Source organism: Cetorhinus maximus, chromosome 6, assembly GCF_964194155.1.
Source record: "Cetorhinus maximus chromosome 6, sCetMax3.hap1.1, whole genome shotgun sequence".
Taxonomy (NCBI): Eukaryota; Metazoa; Chordata; class Chondrichthyes; order Lamniformes; family Cetorhinidae; genus Cetorhinus; species Cetorhinus maximus.
In genome coordinates, this window is record NC_135884.1 from 69375904 (window position 1) to 69395610 (window position 19707).

The 19707-nt window shown below is 43.2% G+C and overlaps 1 protein-coding gene across 1 annotated transcript in view; it reads left to right on the forward strand.

The window, feature by feature from the left end:
* The window catches only part of dnah1 (dynein, axonemal, heavy chain 1), a 532475-nt gene that overhangs the window by 97411 nt on the left and 415357 nt on the right, over positions 1–19707 (forward strand). Inside the window, 1 exon segment of the mRNA XM_078543835.1 lies at positions 13926–14008. Within this exon segment, the coding sequence (XP_078399961.1) occupies positions 13926–14008 (83 nt within the window).

The window sequence follows — 19707 nt, forward strand, 5'->3', positions numbered from 1 at the left end:
TGCTCTGCAGCATTATGAGCATTCTTCTGAAAATAAGAGATGAGCATTGATTTGTGCAAACTGTACACGGACTCTTTGCGCACGGCCCACCCCAACCAGAGTGGAACATATCAGGGTTCCAGTGCCCCCTCACCCCGCTGCTGCTGAACACTCACTCAAAGCTGCTAGGCCTGTTCCCCAACCCCGCAACCTGCCCCCCCAAGCCTTGGCCACATGCTGCCTGCAACACATTAGGCACCACATGGTATATACTTCTACAGCAAGGGGGTGCAAGCATGTGGAGCACATAGCGCAGCAGATGGTTCGTTGTCATGTCACCTTGAAGCTCCCCTCCCAGCATGTCATCACCCTGACTTGGACATGTCCTGCAGTTCAAGCACAGCACCTAGGTGCAGCTCCTCCAGGTTGCCCCCAAAACAGTGATGTGGGTCTCAGTGTACCACATGCTGCAGGCGCAGAACCCATCTCTTCACCACCCTCCCAGGCTGACCTTGACATGGGCAATATCTGCTGGCCTACCCAGCAAAGGACACACCGTCAATGATTCAACTCAGTCACTACACTCAGACTTGGGGTGGGGGGGGGGGTGGGTGGTGGAAAAGTGGGGTGCAGGAAGGGGGAAAGCCAACTTGCTGGGTTAAGTGACCAAAGCCAACATTGTCCTCACCCTTCCAGAGTGCAACAAGTAATTGAAGCGCATGTGACACTGGATTCAGGTGCGCTGCACCACATCATGGGAGCTCACCACCTCCTCCCAGGCAAATTTCGTCACGTGGGGGCGGCCTCCTCCTCCCGTCCTGGGGAACCAGCACCTCCCACTGTGCTGCCACCCCTTTGAGGAGGGCAGCAAGGCAGTCATCAGAAAAACTAGGGGCACACTGGCCCCCCCACCCCACCCTCCGGCCTGGCCTGCCCCAGTGGCCTACCCCCTGGACTTGCATAACCTCCATTGCCCCTCTGCAGAGCCCTTCGCCCAGCCATTGCAAGCAGCCTTTCCAAGGCTGCCAGGCCTTCCTTTATACAGGCCACCGGGTCACCATTGGACCCAGGGGGCCGAGCTCCCGCCATGCATGGGAGTCATGAAGTACGCTGGGCAGGCCTTAATTGGCCCGCCCGCGTAAAATGGCGGTACAGACATGATCGTGAGCGGCAATTGGGTCTGCGCCCACCCATGCCTGCTCCGCCCCCCTGCCATTCAAAAAATTCTGCCCTATATTCCATTTGCCAAGTTTTTGCCCACTCATTTAACCTGTCTATATCCCTCTGTAGACTCTGTCATCCTTACCACTTGCCTTCCAACCTATTTGTGTCATCCGCAAACTTGGTGATAGTACATTCATTTCCCTCATCCAAGTCATTAATATATATTGTAAATAATTGAGGCCCCAGCACTGATCCCTGTGGCACTCCACTAGTTACAGGTTGCCATCCTGAAAATGCCCCCCTTATCCCAACACTGTCTTCTATTAGTTAACCAATCGTCTATCCATGCCATATTACCTCCAACACTATGGGCTTTTATCTTATTAAGTAGGCTTATATGCAGTCCTTATTGAACGCCTTTTGGAAATCCAAATATACGACATCTACTGGTTCCCTTTATCTATCCTGCTTGTTACCTCATCAAAGAATTCTAATAAAATTTGTCAGGCATGATTTACCATTCATGAAGCCACGCTGACTCTGCTTGATTATATTATGTATTTCTAAATGCTCTGCTATTACATCCTTTATAATAGACTCCAACATTTTCCCAATGACAGATGTTAAACTAACTGGCCTATTGTTACTTTTTTTGCCTCCCTCCCTTTTTGAAAAAGGGTGTTACATTGGCAGTTTTCCAATCCTCTGGGACTTTTCCAGAATCTAAGGATCCTTAGAAGATCACTATCCGTATAGCTACTTCCTTTAATATCCTAGGATGCAACCCATCAGGTCCAAGGGACTTATTGGCCTTTAGCCCCATTAGTTTCCCTAGCACATTTTTTCTAGTGATAGTTATTGCTATTTATTTCCTTCCATCCTTTTTCCCCTTGATTATTTAGTGTTTTTGGAATGCTATTGGTGTCTTCGACGTGAAGACTGATATAAATATTATTTATTCAACTCCTCTGCCATTTCCTGGTTGTCAGGAAGATATAATAATTCTAATAATGTTATTGAAATTTATTGTAAAATATTGGTATCTGTGTGTGAGACTCAATTGGATTAAAGGCAGCTGACTTGAAGGCATTGATGTGAACATGGTAAACATGTTTAGAATGTAGGATGTTAAAGGATATTTACATTTTTAAATAAACCAGACTAGATTGTTTTCAAAAGAGGGAGTGAAATGTGTCACCTAGCCAGGTGAAGATTAGAAACAGTGTTTATTTTTCCCCAAAGATTACTGGTAAAACTTAATGCTATAAGAGATTTTTAATATCAGAAAGATAAGGCAGAAGTTTGCCCTTGTCGGGTGGGCTCGGCAGGGGCGGTCGGCTTGCGATCAAGGCCTGAAGCCGATTTCATGCTGAGGGGCTAATTAAGGCCCACCCAGCGAGAAACGCAAGTGGCAGTGCTCAGTACTGCCTGTGAGAGCAGGGGGAGGACGGTGAGCACGAACTTCACTCGTGTGCTTGATAATCTCCCTGAGGCACAGAACTGCCTCAGTTTTTTTAAAATAAAGCAATGAAAAATGCTATAAAACATGTCCCCTCATGTGACTCTGTCACATGAGCAGGGACATGTTATTAATTCAATTTTGAATTTTTAAATTTTCTTTTCATTTGCTTTAGGAAACCTCATCCCGTCCGTGGATGAGGTTTCCTAAAAAGTGCTAAGGCCACTTGGCCTTTTTGCCTGCCTGCCAACCGTAAGGTTGGATGAGAAGTGAAAAATTTCTTTTAATTACTTTGTTAATGGCCTTACTAGGCCTTTAATTTTCAGTGGGCATGCTGCCGACTCCGGCGCACGCCTGCTGACCAAAATATCGCGCGACTGTATGTTGACGTCGGGATGCTCGCCCAATGTCAACGCACGTCATTTTACACTCTTTATGAATTTTTCCCATAAAGTCCAAAGATGGTGAAACAATGGGAATTTATATTCAAAGGGGAAAATATGTATAAAGGAGCGAAGGCTGTGTGTAAGGGTAGGCATTTTAAGAACTAACAGGTGTTAAAAGCCTTCAGCATCTATGCCTCAAGCTGCTGTTTTCAAAGAATTGTAGTTAAAAAACCTCACTTTGAATTTGACTGGTTCAGGGTAGCATGTTTCTTTGCCTGGGTCTTCTAAAATCTATGTCTTACTGTTGCCTTAACGAAAATGTAACTGGGAGTCAGATTAATTAGGGGATTTAGAAGTTATTATAGTAGTAATTTGTAGACATGTATGTGCTTAAAATCATTTCACTTATTCGTAAATGTTTAATCTAGTTTTGTTAAAACCTGTAAGACTTGGTGGTCTTATTACTACTGAATTCAAGGCACGCATCTCAAAATTTATACAAATTGCAAAGCAAGTTGTGGCAGTTGTTTCAAGTTTCCTTTTGGGATTTGAACAACTCAGCATTTACCATCAGCTGTACCATAACACTGGTTCCCCATTATTCCCCAGCCTCCTTCTCTAAGGGGCCTATGTTCACTTGGGCCTCTCTCTTCCTTTTTATATATTTAAAGACGCTTTTACTATCTATTTTTATATTACTTGCTAGTTTACCCTCAAAGTTTATTTTCTCCCTCTATTATTTTTTTCATCTTTTGTTGGTGTTTAAAACTTTCCCAATCCTCTGATTTACCACTAACCTTTGCCGCATTATGTTTTTTTACTATCAATTTGATACTACCCTTAACTTGCTTGGTTAACCATGGTTGGTTTATCCCCTTCCTGGATCCTTCTTCCTCACTGGGATATATCTTTGTTGTGAGTCATGAACTATTTTCTTAAACATCTGCCATTGTTCATCAACTGTCTTTTCTGCTAATCTGCTTTCCCAGTCCACTCCAGCCAACTCTGTGCTCATTCCTTTGTAATTACCCTTATTTAAGTTTAGCACAGTTGTTTCTGACCCAAGTTTCTTACTCTCAAACTGAATGCTAAATTCTACCATGTTATGGTCACTGTTTCCTAGGGGATCTTTTACTCAGACATCTACGGCACAGAAGGAGGCCATTTGGCCCATCATGTCCATGCTGGTCAACAAAGATCTGACTATACTAATCCCATTTTCCAGCGCTTGGCCCATTACCCTGGCAATGCACGAATATTGAAATGCTTAAATGTTACAAGAGTTTCTGACTCAACAACCCTTTCAGGCAGTGAGTTCCAGACTCCTACCACCCTCAGTGAAAAAACTTCTCCTTAACTCCCCTCTTAGCCTTCTACCTCTTACCTTAAATCTATGCCCCCTCATTATTGACTCCTCTACTAATGGAAGAAGTGCCTTCCTATCCACCCTATCTATGCCCCTCAATCTTATACAGCTCTATCAGGTCCCCTCTCACCCTTCGTTGCTCCAAGGAAAACAACCCCAGCCTATCCAATCTTTCCTCATAGCTCAAATCCTCCAGCCCAGGCAGCATCCTGGTAAATCCCCTTTGCACCCTTTACAGTGCAATCACATCCTTCCTATAATGTGGTGACCACAACGGCATGCAGTACTCCAGTTGCGGCCTAACCAGTGTTTTATTCAGTTCCAGCATAACCTCCCTGCTCTTGTATTCTATGCCACAGCTAATAAAGTCAAGTATCCCATATGTCTTCTTAACCACCTTATCTACTTGCCCTGCTACCTTCTGGGATCTGTGGATATGCACACCAAGGTCCCTCTGATCTTCAGTACTTTCCAGGGTCTGACCATTCATACTGTAATCCCTTGCCTTGTTAGCCCTCCCCAAGTGCATTACCTCACTTCTGAGCTGAATTCCATTTGCCACTGCTCTTTCCACCTGACCAGCCCATTGATATCCTCCTGCAGTTTACGGCTGCCCTCCTCACTATTTGCCACCCTACCAATTTTCGTGTCATCCACGCACTTCTTGATCATACCCCTTACATTTAAGTCTAAATCATTTATGTACACCACAAACAGCAAGGGCCCAAGCACGGACCCCACTGGAGAACTGCAGAACCCCACTGGAAACAGACTTCCAGTTATAGAAACGTCCTTCTACCATCACCCTCTGCTTCCTGCCTCTCAGCCAATTTAGGATCCAACATGCCACTTTGCCTTGGATCCCATGGGCTCTTACTTTCTTGAGCAGTCCAGCATGAGGGACCTTATCAAAATCCTTGCTAAAGTCAATGTAGACCACATCAAATGCATCATCAACACTCCTGGTTACTTCCTCAAAAAATTGATCAAATTTGCCAAACACGACCTTCCCTTCACAAACCCATGCTGACTATCCCTGATTAATCCATGTGTCTCCAAGTGCAGATATATTTTGTCCCTCAGTTATTTCTAGTAACTTCCCTGCCACCGAGGTTAGGCTGACTGGCCTGTAATTTCTATCCTGTCTATCCCTTCCTCCCTTATTTAATAATGGGGTAATGTTAGCAGTCCTCCATTCCTCTGGCACATCAACTGTGATTAAAGAGGATTTGAAAATTATTGCCAGGGCCTCTGATATCTCTTCCGTTACCTCCTTCAACAGCCTGCAATACATCTCATCTGGGCCTGCGGATTTATCCACTTTTAAGGCTGCTAAACCCGCTAGTACCTCGTCTTTCGCTATGTTAATTTCGTCTAATATTTCACAGTCCTCCACCCTGATGTCTATACCTGTGTCATCCTTTTCCATTGTGAAGACCAACGCAAAGTATTTATTGAGGACTGCACCCATGTCTTCTGGGTCCACACACACGTTACCTCTATGGTCCTTAATTGGCCCTACTCTTTCCCTAGTTTTCTCTTGCTTTTTATATATTTAAAACCCATTTGGATTTTCCTTTATTCTACCCACCAATGCTTTCTCATGCATTCTCTTAGCTTTCCTAATTTCCTTTTTAGGTTCCCCTCTGCACTTTTTATACTCCGCTAAGAACTCTGCCATATTGAGCCCTTGATATATGCCATAAGGTTCTCTTTTTCTCTTAATCCTAACCTTTGTGTCCCTTGACATCCAGGGTTCTCTGGAGTTGGTCCCACCCTTTGTCTTTACAGGAACATATTTGCCCTGTACTCTTGCTATTTCCTCCTTGAATGCCTCCCACTGCTCTGACAGTTTTATCTGCAAGTAGCTGCTCCCAGTCCACTTGGGCCAAATTGTATCTCATCTTAGTAAAATTGGCTTTTCCTCAGTTTAGAACTTTTATTCCCAGCCCAATCTTATCCTTTTCCATCACTATCCAAGATCTAACTGAGTTGTTGTCACTAACTTCAAAATGCTCCCCTACTGATATGCCTTCCACCTGCCAAGCTCATTTCCAAATATTAGGTTCAGAACTGCCCCCTCCCTTGTTGGGCTTTCTTCGTACTGGATAAAAAGGTTCTCCTTGATGGAGCTTAAGAATTTTGCTCCCTCCCTTGCACACTAAAATTATCCCAGTTAATATTTGGGTAATTAAAATCCCCTACCAATACTGCCCTATTATTCTTACACTCCTCTGAAATTTGATCCTCTATCTCTTTTGAGAGCGTTTGGGGGCCTATAGTACACACACACTGCGTTTTCCCCCTTTTGTGTTTTTTACTTCTACCCATATGGCCTCATTTGATGATCCTTCCAAGATATCATCCCTCCTGACTGCTATAATTGATTCCTTGATCAATATTGCGACTCCCCCCTCCCCCTCCCCCCCTCATACCCCTCTCTATCTCATCTGAATACCCAATAACCAGGAATGTTGAGCTACCAATCCTGCTCTTCTTTTAGCCAAGTCTTGGTCATAGCTATGATATCATACTCCCACGTGCCTATCTGTGCCTTCAGCTCATCTGTCTTATTCCTCAGGCTCCTTGCGTTAAAATATATTCCATTTAGTTTTGCTAAACACATTTCTTTCTTATCTAGCCAATGTTTCCTCTGCCTTCCAGACTCACTAGCATTTTAACTTCTAATTCCATCTCAGCTTCTCTCCTCTCTGAACTACTTTTCAGGATTCTACCACACCCCCCTACCCCCCCACCCACCAGCCAGCCAATTTAGTTTAAACCTGCCCCAACAGCATTAGCAAACCTCCCAGTGAGGATGTTGATCCCATTCCTGTTCAGATGTAACCCGTCCAACTTGTACAGGTCCCACCTCCCTCAGAAACAGTCCCAATGCCCCAGAACTCTAAAGCCCTCCCTCCTGCACCATCTCTGCAGCCACACATTCATCTGCTCCATCCTTCTGTTCCTATACTCACTACTGCTGGGAGTAATCTACAGATTACTAATTTTTCAATTTCCTACCTAACTCCCTAAAGTCTGCTTGCAGGACCTCATTTCTCTTTCATCCTATGTCATTGGTCCCAACATGGACCACGATCTCTGGCTGTTCACCCTCCCCTTCAGAATGCCCTGAAGCCATTCCTTAACATCCTTGACCCTGGCACCCAGGAGGCAACATACCATCCTGGAGTCACGTCTACGGCCGCAGAAACACCTGTCTACTTCCCTCACTAACAAATCCCCTACTACTATTGCCCTTCCACACTTCTCCCTTCCTCCCTGAGTATCTGCAACACCCACAGTGCCATGGCCTTTGCTCTGGTTGGCCTCCACAGACGAACTGTCACTCTCACTGTTTTCCAAGGCCAAAAAAATAGTTTGCAAGTGAGATGCACTCAGGGGATTTTCTCACTACCTGCCTGGTTCCCTTCTTCTGTCTGGAGGTCACCCATTCTCTCTCTGCTTGCACTTCCTTAAGCTGCAGGGTGACCATGTCTTGGAATGTGCTATCTACGAACCTCTCAGCCTTGTGAATGCACTGTAGTGGCCCCAACTGCCGCTCAAACTCCAAAACCCAGAGCTGGAGTTCCCCAGTTGGAGGCACTTCCTGCACAAATGGTCATCCAGACTGCCAGGTGTGTCTAGGTATTGCCACATAGCACAGGATGTGAAAATCACAGGACTGAGCTCCCCAGACATATCTGAACTAAATAGAATATGGACCCTTTGTTTTATTTTACCCTTTTTCCTACTTGAGTATAGACTAGACTCTACATTTTATTGTAATTCATTTTTTTTACACTAGTATCAATCTTATACTTAAGGAGCTATTTTTGAGAGAAAAAAGACTAGAGACCTAAACACAAACTTTTACTTTAAAGACTAGAAATACTCACCAACCCTACTCACTAATCAGCTGCTTTCCCTGCATTTGCATCACTTTGTGATTCGTGACATCACTTTGCTGCTGGCCTCACTGCAGGTAAGCCTCTCACTCCAGGCCTTTTACCCTTTCTCGCTCACCTCTCACTCCAAATATACTATTTTGAGCCTTAGGAATAGAATAAACCTTAATCACTTACCAGATACTCACCAATTAATCAGCTTCTTCCCCTGTAGCAGAGCAAGAGTCAATTCCTGGAGGCTGAACAAGTTTAGGCAAAAGCAACCAAACACCTCTTTCCCTTCCCCTATACTAAGTTGGCTACTTATATATGCTCCTAACACAAAAGGCCCACCTGAGTCACTTAATGAGGATCCAGTTTCAGCTGATTCTTAATTAAGCTGCTCTTTCACTGGAGCCCTTGAAAAAAACCTACTTAAGGCTGGCATCTACAGAATTTAAACTGTAGATTTCAGTTTAATGCCAACTACAAACTGTAAACTAAATTATGTTTGTACAAATAAAAATTTAGACTTTCTTACCCAACAACTGCACACACTCAGTCTTTGCCCTTTTACATCTATCAATCGCTCCCTGCCTCTGAACTCGTTACTTTGGTTCCCTTCGAAAGTTGCTATTGAATCTGCTTCCTCTACCCCTTTCAGGAAGATTGAGTGGTGATCTAATTGGATGTTTTATGGTTAAAGAATTTAATAGAACAGAGATAGGAACTATTTCCTATGGTGAGAAAATTTAGAATAAGGGAGCACAATCTTATGTATCAAATGTATCAAGGGCTGGTAGGTGGAGTTAGGGGTACGAATTAGCCATGACCTGGGTGAATGACAGGGCAGGCTTGAGGGGCTGAATGGACTTTTCCAGGTAAACAAAAGAATGATGAGGTACATAGCAGAATCTTAAAGGAGAAAACATACAGGCCCATATATTGCTTGTAACCCTTCAGGAAAATTGGCACAATTCATATAACCCTCTGATAAAAACAAAAAACTGTGGATGCTGGAAATCCAAAACAAAAACAGAATTACCTGGAAAAACTCAGCAGGTCTGGCAGCATCGGCGGAGAAGAATAAAGTTGACGTTTCGAGTCCGCATGACCCTTCAACAGAACCTGTTCTGTTGAAGGGTCATGAGGACTCGAAACGTCAGCTTTATTCTTCACCGCCGATGCTGCCAGACCTGCTGAGTTTTTCCAGGTAATTCTGTTTTTGTTTCATATAACCCTCTGATGGGACTAACAAGGACATGTCTAAAAGAATAAAGAGGTGAGGTGATGTTATATTCAAATCTACCAAATATTTTCATGAAAAGGCAGCTAATGGGTTTGGTAGCCCATTAATAGATTTTGAATTGTGAGGTAGAAGTTTTTTCCCTGAACTTTCTAGAGAAGAGACCTTATCCACCTCCACTATATAATGTGGGAAAATGTCCACTTTGGCAGGAAGAATAGAAAAGCAGTATACTATTTAAATGGAGAAAGATTGCAGAACTCGGTGGTACAGAGGGATCTGGCGTCCTGGTACATGAATCACAAAAAAGTTAGTATATAGGTACAGCAAGTGATTAGGAAAGCAAATGGAATGTTGGCATTTTTTGCAAGGGGGCTGGAATATAAAAGTAGGGAAGTTTTACTTCAGCTATACAGGACCTTGGTGAGACCACATCTGGAATATTGTGTACAGTTTTGGTCTCCTTACTAGAAAAGTTTGCGTCAGAAGCCGTTCAGAGAAGGTTCACTCAACTCATTCCTGGGATGAGGGGTTTTTCTTATGAAGAAAGGTTGAACAGGTTGAGCCTATACCCATTGGAGTTTAGAAGAATGAGAGGTGATCATATTGAAACCTATAAGATCCTGAGGGGACTTGATAGGATAGATACTGGGAGAGTGTTTCTAATTTTGGGGCAGATTAGAATTGGGGACACAGTTTAAGAGTAAGAGGTCTACCGTTTAAGATGGAGATGAGATGCTCCCCCTCAGAGGGTCATTAGTATGTGGAATTCTCTTCCCCAGAAAGCAGTGGAGGCTGGGTCCTTGCATTTATTTAAGAGTCGAGGATTATGGGGGGGCAGATGACAAAGTGGAGTTGTGACTATAACCACATCAGCCATCATCTCATTGAATGATGGAGCAGGCTTGAAGGGCCGAATGGCCTACTCCTGTTCCCAAGTCATATGTTTTGGGAATCTTGTGTCAGGAATGCAGATAATGTGGCTGATAACCATAACCAGTGCCTCGATACTGGGGATGTTGACCTGAGAGAGAACACTGATATTGGAGCGCCAATCCTATCATTGAATTTGCAGGATTTTGCAGAGGCATCACTGATGATATTTCTCTGGGAATTTAAGGTATCTGCTGTACGTTGTCCACATTGCTGATGCGTACAGGAGGGCAGGCAGCACTGCCAGGTTTGAGGCCTTTGTCATCAAACACTCTTTTCCTCAGATGGCTGAAGGCTGTGCTGGCACACTGGAGATGATCTTGAGTTTCATTGTCGATGTCTGCCCTCGCTGAGAGGAGGCTCCCAAGGTAGGAGAAATGATCCACGTTGTCCAATGGTTCACTGTGGATCTTGATAGTCGGGGGCCGGTGTTGCGCAGCAGAAGCAGGCTGGTAGGGAACTTTGTGTTCTGGATGTTTAGCCTAAGGCTCACTCTTTTGTACTCCCCCGTGAATGCATCGACAGTTTGGAGCTCGGCCTCTGGGTGTCTCTGGTAATAATGGCTTTAATCCAGTCCTGTTCTTGCCAAAAATCCTGTTGGGATTATTATAGAGCACCAAAATTATATAAACTGTAACCCATTATATATTTCATGAAGGTTCCAGGTGCCAGAATGTAGTGTTTAAACTTTATACCTCCTTGACTTTTACTCAAATTGCATATGTTTGTATTTAACTTTCATGAACAGTAAAGTTTATTTTGAAGAAGCCTGCTTTTAAAAATATATACATATAATTAGATTAATGTTTTTTCCCATTTGTGTCAATTGTGTTCATTTGTAGCAGCATCAATTTACTTCAACCAAATTCAGACTCTATATCCCTCCAGCAAATGCCTGGAGATGACTACCTCAGCCGGGTAGATGAAAGCTTGTGCCACTGTGACTGGAATAGCTATGTGAAAGAGAAAGAGCTTGCATTGAATGAATGCCTTATCTCAAAACAGATCACAATTAATTACTTCTTGAATTGCAGTCACTTTGATTTTTAGACAAATAATAACTAACTGGACATAGCAAGGTCTCACCAAAATCAACTGAGAGAACTGAATGAGTTGTTAGTGGTGTTGCTTGAGAGAAAAATGCTGGTCCAGGGAATTCTTATGTGCTTCTTCAAAGACAAGACTGGCATAAGATCTTTATGTCCACCTGAACAGGTCTCATCGGAAAAACAGCATCATTCCCAAATACAGTAGTACTGAGGTTCTCAAATCCTGGAGTGGGCCTGAACCTTAGACCTCCTCATTCAGTTGCATGTTAACATTAATGGTAATCCATGATAGTTAATAGTGCAGGTTGTTAATTGCAATTAGTAGTACTACATATGAGTTGATGTCGATTGATTGCTGCTTTAATCACAGTAGTGATTATGGTTTCCTAATAGTTGCACTACTGTGATTCAGGCTCCTGGCAAGGCAGGCATAAGGCAGCTTTAGGTTCCACAGGCTTCAGGTTCCAGAAAGGCAGGAAGCAAGGCAATTTCAAGCTCCAGACTAGGGAAAATAATGTGCTTTTGTAGGTCCCACCTCAGATTTCCTCCGCAGTTGGCTCTCTGGGGTTTAGGTGCACGTATGGGCGCAACTGATCAATTTCGCATATGCAGTCCATAACTGCGTATGCCTTGCAGAAGCACTGATACACCTCACAAATTATCACTCCACCCAATTTTAAGAAGATTTTGGCTACAGATTGTCAATCAAAATAGAATACCTTCCAGAATTCTGCCTCATTCACTAAGTCCACAAACTAATGATACTAGGCTGGTAAACATGACCTTCAGTCTGATGAGACAGAATGCATAATTGATAACAGGTAGGATTTTTAAAACACTTTTTGTAAAGCACTTTCAGATGCAGTACTATAATTTTTATAAAATGCTCTGACCTGTTAAGAGATAAAATTTAGCCACCAATGAGGTTGATAAACCAATAGTCAGTCTATGTTTCATTACAATCCCCATAGTGACTGATAACAATGAAAGTCAAATTTCCAGTTAATAGCTGAAAGGATAACATAACACAATTTCATATTTGAAGCCTTCTACTGTCACACTAGATTAAAAGCACTATTGACTAAACACTACTTTTGTAGGCAACTTATATTTCAAATCACAGAATAGAATTTTGCCCTTTTTAATTTTAGCACAATCAGAAAAAACACCTCACTGTCCTTTGAGTAAACATTCAATTCTCCCAGAATTGGTCCAAAATGATTTTTAGCTTAGCTCCTGAGTTTACTGCTTTTCTTTTCCTTTCTCAACCTGGTAACTTCTAACCCCAGAACTGTCCTTCACAGTGAGAGCATTACTGGAAATTCTTCCTTTAGGCGAGCCAGACAAATCTTCCAGCTTTGTCTTAAATCCTCACAAATTTTCTTTCAATCCAAGCACAATCTTCCACTTGCATTCCGGTGCGGTGAACCATAGAGACTTCCGGTCTCTCGCTGCTCTCTCTCTCCTGGACCCTGGCAAACTGATCTGTCTGTGATATTCATTGACATTTTAGGAAAGCCTGTAACCCAACATCACAATGGCTTTCCCTGTACCATTCCCACCTGTCGATGGAGGGTTAATGGATGGAATTCCCTGGATAGCTTAGAAATCTCATGAGGCACACTTCCAAAGATGCTGTTAAATATAGGGAAAGGGGCCTGAAGACTTCCCTAAGATGATCCTTCCAGTTTTACCCTCACTTTTCCCAAGAATTATAGCCCCTTTGACTCTTTTACCATAACTGAAAGACTCTTCCAAACATTTTTCATCCTCTGAATAAAGGAGGTCAATTTCACTTTGGCTAAGGGCGTAAACTGACTGTTTTAACAGGTAAATTTTATAAGCCAGACAAATTTTCAGTTCCATTGAAGCTATCGGAGAAGAACATAAATTATCATATTATTTATATCGTAAGCCTGACGTTTAACAGACAATCAATCAAAATCTCCTGTTCACCATCCGCAACAAGAGTCAAACCCAAGATGCTTTTTTCCAATGTCTATTTTAAATTTGGGGTACGTTTACAACAGGCATGGTAGCCTTCCAGTACTTTAGTCTGTGAGCCTACACAGTGAAGTGTCAGTAACCACAGAGGCAAACATAGTCCACCCTGATCCCATGCTTCCATAGCATATATCAGCACTTTCCATCAGGGCTGTAAGACAATCAGAAGCAGCAATCCTGTCTAATTATCCTCTGTCTAGCTTAGAGACTCAGAGGATAATTGTGTCCTCCTAATGCTGTTCTGGCTGAGAAGAACAGTTCAGCGCAAACCAAGGATAGTCAGCTTGTATGTCTGAGTAATACAGCATTCATTGCTTTTATTCCCTAATCCATTGGGGCTGACTTCACTGGTTTATTTAAGAAAAGGACTCACTGTTGCACTGTTGATTAAGTTGCAAAAAGAAATAGCACTTTAGGATTATGTTAACTGTAATTTATTATTCCCACTGCAGGAAGTAACAAACAAAATCCTAACTGACTATGATATCTTTGATGAATTCTACTACAATCTTACTGATGATGATTTTGAAGCTAAGTAAGTACTACAAGTTTTGAAAGTATTGTGAATCTTGAATTATTAACAGCTATAAAAGGTTCTACCGGGCAGCCGCTGATGATGGTACTCCAATAACTTGTACTATGAAGTGGTATGACACAGGTTGGCGACTACCTGCCATTGCCCATATGGTTCAGTGGGGAATCTACCCTAGTTATTTCCTTTTCTGACTGACACAACAGTAGCAATAGTGGAGAGGTCATTAGCACACTCTTTGAACCCATGGCAAAAAGCAACCTGAAGAAGAAAAAAATTAAAATTATTTGGGCGGGGGTGGTTTGTGGAGAAACAATTATTATGTTTTAAAGGCAACAAGTCCTACATGATGGAAGTTTGATTTTTTTGTTCTACGTTTCAAACAAGAGAAGTAATCTGACAGCTGCTAGTGCTGGACAGAGTGCTGGTACATTCAAGATCAAATTCCAGTCACAAGGGAATTATCAAGGGAGGAAAAGTATGCCAGTCTTTGCTGGGCCAACAGGAAGAGGCGCCATCAGTATCGAGCAGTAGAAGGGTGGAAAACGATGGAAGAAATGCTATTTGCACTGCTGAAATGTACATCCTGATGAGTATGCCAGCTATATGGACAGCATTTGTCACGTGCCCTACTAAACAGCATACAATCTTGCATGCATGTAAAAATCTGAAAATCACTACAAAATTCAATTTATTACTTCAGAGTCATAGTGAGAAGGCAGGGGTTAGGGCTTCAATCACAGAACGAGGGATACAAGGATAGGATTTTAATTGTGGGATAAGTATGCAGCCTTTCATGGCCTAGATTTTCTTCATGTTTGGCACTTGCTTTCAGGCAGAGTCAATGTAGAGACAAATGAGAAATGGGCCAAGGATTCACAGTGGCAAATCTCTACCTATTCAAAGCTCTGCAGAAATCGTTTTCACTGTGGCCAGATGACAGTGTCCCGGGAAATATTGCCTAGTGCTGGTAAATCATAGATAAGTGGAGTTCCAAAGCCAGGCATTGAATTTTCCCCCTTGCTGTCTATGGTCTGACTCCTAAATTGAGTGAAAGTATTAAAGAGGCATTTTGAGTTGTTAGGCAGCTGAACAGGTGGAATTGGAGTTAAGTGCCACCTTCTGAGAATTCTGTGATAGGTGTATTATCTTCTACTTTGCTGTTGAATATTTTTCTTCGGCATTTTTCACCTGTGCTGTGTTTCTCTCTCTAATGCATTCGCCACAAGAGACAATGGTGTTCCTCTTAGTAATACCCTTTCACCTTTGCCATGAAGAGGAAGAAGAGGAGCACAACCATTTGACACCTATCAGGAGGCATCATTCATACAGACCACCTACATTTCCAAAAATACTTGAGAAGGCTGTGCTTTCATTGTGAAGCAATAACAAAGCTACGTCATCCAGTCACCCTAGATGTGGAGCCCATGGGCAGGATCTCTCAGATTTGCACTTAGTGCGGTAGTGGCTGGGAAAAAGAACATTTTACCCGCCGACCGCAATGACCCCTTTTCACACTCTATTGTCCCAATCCCTCCTCATTAATCAAGCATTCCCAGGAAACATGCCATCACCTTGCTGCTTCTTCACGCTGAGCACCGTGTATAAAGTGCAGCTGCGCGCACACCTCTTAGTGCTTCCAGCCCAGAACTGCTGCACAGAAGGCATGGGTCTGAAAGGCAAGAAGACTGCAGCCCCCCAAAATCAGTGACGCATCCCTGGGACAACATGTGGACACCGGTGGAGTCCGCTGCGATGTCCTCTATCCCACTCTGGCCACAGAAGGCCCATCAGTGTCATCACTCTGGCTTGGGAGGCGGTGGCAGAGGCTAGTGCCAATGCTGCACAGAAGAGGTTCACCACCTGTGCAGAAAGAGGATGAATGATCTCATTCGTGTCACCAGGGTAAGGCAACCATCTCATCGCTTTAAACTCACATACTCACAAGGCCATCACATATTCATCTCACTCACTGCTAGCTCAAGGTATATCACCACTCACTCTCACACACACACCGTCACATCGCCATCGGGCCTCATCTCTTTTGGAGACTACCTCCTCAGCCCTCGCCCTCTTGAGGCTACTTGCACAGATCAACATGTGTTCCCACATACACCCAGGATACCCGCCCCCCACCCTTCCCCAGTAATGCCCTAGCCCTGCAGCCTCTTCCCTTGCCTGAGGCCACTTCTTCCCCTTCCCCAAGCAAGCCATAGCCCTGCAGCCATTGAAAAGCCACCCCTACCTTACGGCTGGTCTCTGCCCGTGAGCTCCCCCTAAAAGTGATGCTGTGCTGCCTGTGAATTCTGGTGCTGATGACCATGAGTGCCGGCTGAAGCAGGTTAGGCAACATGCCTCAAAACCCGAGTGAAGTGCAGCTCAGCAAGTGCATGCTGCTTATGCTCAGTTGTGAAACATGTTGGCGTGCAATCTCACCGATGTGCATGGATGATCCAGCATGGGAGGATGATTCCGGCGAGCTGGGCTTTTAATGATATGCAGATGTATTACAATGAAGTTCCTGACGTGCGGTGGCAGGAAACACGGTCCACCATTGATGGGCGGAGCAGACGATTGTAAACTGGTTTCATATGGTGAAACCGATTTTGGCATTCCCGTCATATTGGCCACTCACGCCCATCATGATGCCCAATGCCAGCGGGCAAGGAAAATTCCATCCCACAACCTGCAGAGACATGCATGCTGCCTCTTCCAAAATCACAATGTTACTCAAACTGTATGCTCTTGACTTCTTTCAGGCATCATTAGGGACATTTTCAACAGTAAATAATTGGCTGCCGACCAAATACGTAAAGCAAGTAACCAATGCATTGTTTGTGAGAGTAGCAAGTTCATAACCAATCCCATGAACGTATCTCATCAACATCAGAAGGCTGTCAGCTTTTAGAGAGTTGCAGGATTTCCCCAAATCCAAGGTGCAATTAACTGGTTTCACACTGCCATTTGTAGCTCTGTGGAGAATGCTATAAACTTGTTCAACAGAAAAAAGAGTTTCACTTAAACAATAGTGGTAGAAGTTGTGTGTTTGGAAGGTTTTGTGGAAGAATCCTTGGTTATTCGCTGCAGCGCATTTTGAATATTGTACACACACAGCCATGTTGTGCCAGTGGTGGAGGAAATGAATGTTTAAGATGGTGGGTGGGTACCAGACAAGCAGGCTGCATTATCCTGGATGGTTTGCATGCGGTAAGGTCCCACCAATGAGCTAATGACCAGTGATGTTGGAAACTTTCTATAATTCCAGAATTCCCTTACCTTGTTGCAAATCAATCAATATATATTAGCCATAGAAACAATTCATTAATGCACAAATATCAATGTGTCACCCTTTCTTGTCATTGTGCCGTCTACTCGTGATGGCTTTTTGGACCCTGCATTGTGTTTCTCAGTACTTTCTCTCTGACAGGGATTTTAGTGCCTGACTGGTGCTTACCAGCAGGAAATATTGGGGACTGAGTTGGCTTTCATCTCAGGCAGATAAGGTTCTAGAGGAACCTCTTGCTGGGTTTTCATACATCTGTGGACATCTGAGGCAACTGGCAACAAGGAGCACAAGTGGTGTTGTCCTGAGAGGCAGGATGATTATTGGAATGCACACATCACGGGTGATCAGTATTGGATAGGTCAACATGAAAGCAGACAAAATGATCAACATGAAAGCAACCCAGCTTTCAACATTGTTTAAAGACCTGCTAAACCTCACCATACACCCCCACCCCACCCCATGACCCCTAAGATTCCTCATGCCACCTTCATGGCCCCTCAGAACCCCCCATGCCCCCTCAGATTGCCATGTTCCCTCCATGCCCCCATGTATCCTCCATAGCCACTCACCCAGTATCCACTATGTACCATCCTCAGGAACTATGCAATACATACGAACATATGAATTAGGAGCAGGAGTAGGCCATTCGGCTCCTTGAACCTGCTCTGCCATTCAATAAGATCATGGCTAATCTGATTGGGGCCTCAACTCCACATTCCACCTACCCTCAATAACCTTTGACTCCCTTTTTAGTCAAGAATCTATGTATCTCTGATTTAAAAATGTTCATTGACCCTACCTCCACTGCTCTTTGGGGAAGAGAGTTCTAAAGATTCATGACCCTCTGAGAGAAAAAAGTCTTCCCATCTCTGTCTTAAATGGGAGATCCCTTATTTTTAAACTGTGTCCCCTAGTTCTAGTCTCTCCCACAAGGGGAAATATCCTTTCAGCATCCACCACGTCAAGCCCCCTCAGGATCTTATATGTTTCAATAAATCACCTCTCAATTTTCTAAACTCCAGTGGATACAGGCCCAGCATGTCCTGCCTTGCCTTGTAAGATACCTTGCACACCTCTATCCCAGGTATCAGTCAAGTAATAGCAATGTTAATTATTTTAAATGCAGGAATAAAAAAATTAAACCTGCAACAATGTGATAAAACTGTCATTCTAAAGTCAGTCATTGAAACCACAATAAAACCTGTTCTCCATAGAATTAAAAGTTAATCCTTTAAATAGTCATTAAGTTCTGCAAACAAACAACCATGTACTTCTGAAACTATATCAAAGGCGGAGAATGCTATTACAGCCTCCTAAAACTGTCAGTCATTCCACTAAATAGCCATGTCAATAGAACCAAGTACTTCATAAGTTTTTAGAACTTAGCCACAGCTATCAAAATATTATTGCAACTGCAAGAGCCTGAAATTGAAAGAACAGTCCTCCCCATTTCAAAGCAAATTGCCTATCAATCAATGGAGGAGAAGAGGTGCTTGGATTTTTTTACATTTCAAAAGCAGGCAAATTTTTTCAGAGCTATGTGTACATTTAAATTCCAGCATCAAACATAACAAGAAGAGTTTACCAACACTTTTTTTTTTACATTTTTGAATGCATATTGGCACTTTCACCAATGGAAAAAATACTATAATGCATGTCAACACTTACACAATGGTAGTCAACATAATGGTTAACTCACCTTTGCAGGACAGAGCTTTATAATGAATCACTACATTAAAACACATATGCATTATAATACAGCATCTAATAATGACATTTGACAGTGTCAAAACATTTTATGCTTACTTTCAGAATGTTACTGACTCCTTAGCAGGCTTTCCCTGGTGATCACAAACTCTCTAAGGAGTTATGTTTTTTTTTAGGGCTTCCAAAACCTGCATCAGCACATGAAAATAGTGCAGGAGGAAATAAAATTTTTCTGTGGTCCTCACAAAGGGGACCCCAACCTTGAAAGAGATGAATGTGCTTTTTGCACCCAAGGCCTTCCTGACCCATGGAAATGCCAGACAAAAATAGCTTGGGATTGGGAAGGCAGTAGAAAATTGTTTCCCGAGTGAAAAAACTAAGTACAGCAATTTGAGACCTGCTTCAGACTTCCATTAGGAGATCAAAATCCACATCTCTGTCTTAAATGGTTGGTCATAGCATTTTCAACAGAGTTCCACAGACTCACTACCCTCTGAGAGAAGAAATTGCTCCACATCTCTGTCTTAAATGGTTGGTCACAGCATTTTCAAAATAAGGCGTAAGCTTAAGATTTGGCACTATATTAAGATGACAGATACCATTTGTGAACCGGGAGAGACAGCATTTCACGAGCAATCCGCAGAAGGCTCCTCTCTTGCTGCATCTCCTATTGCTTTCTCCTATTTCCTGCTTAACAGTTGCAGGGCTC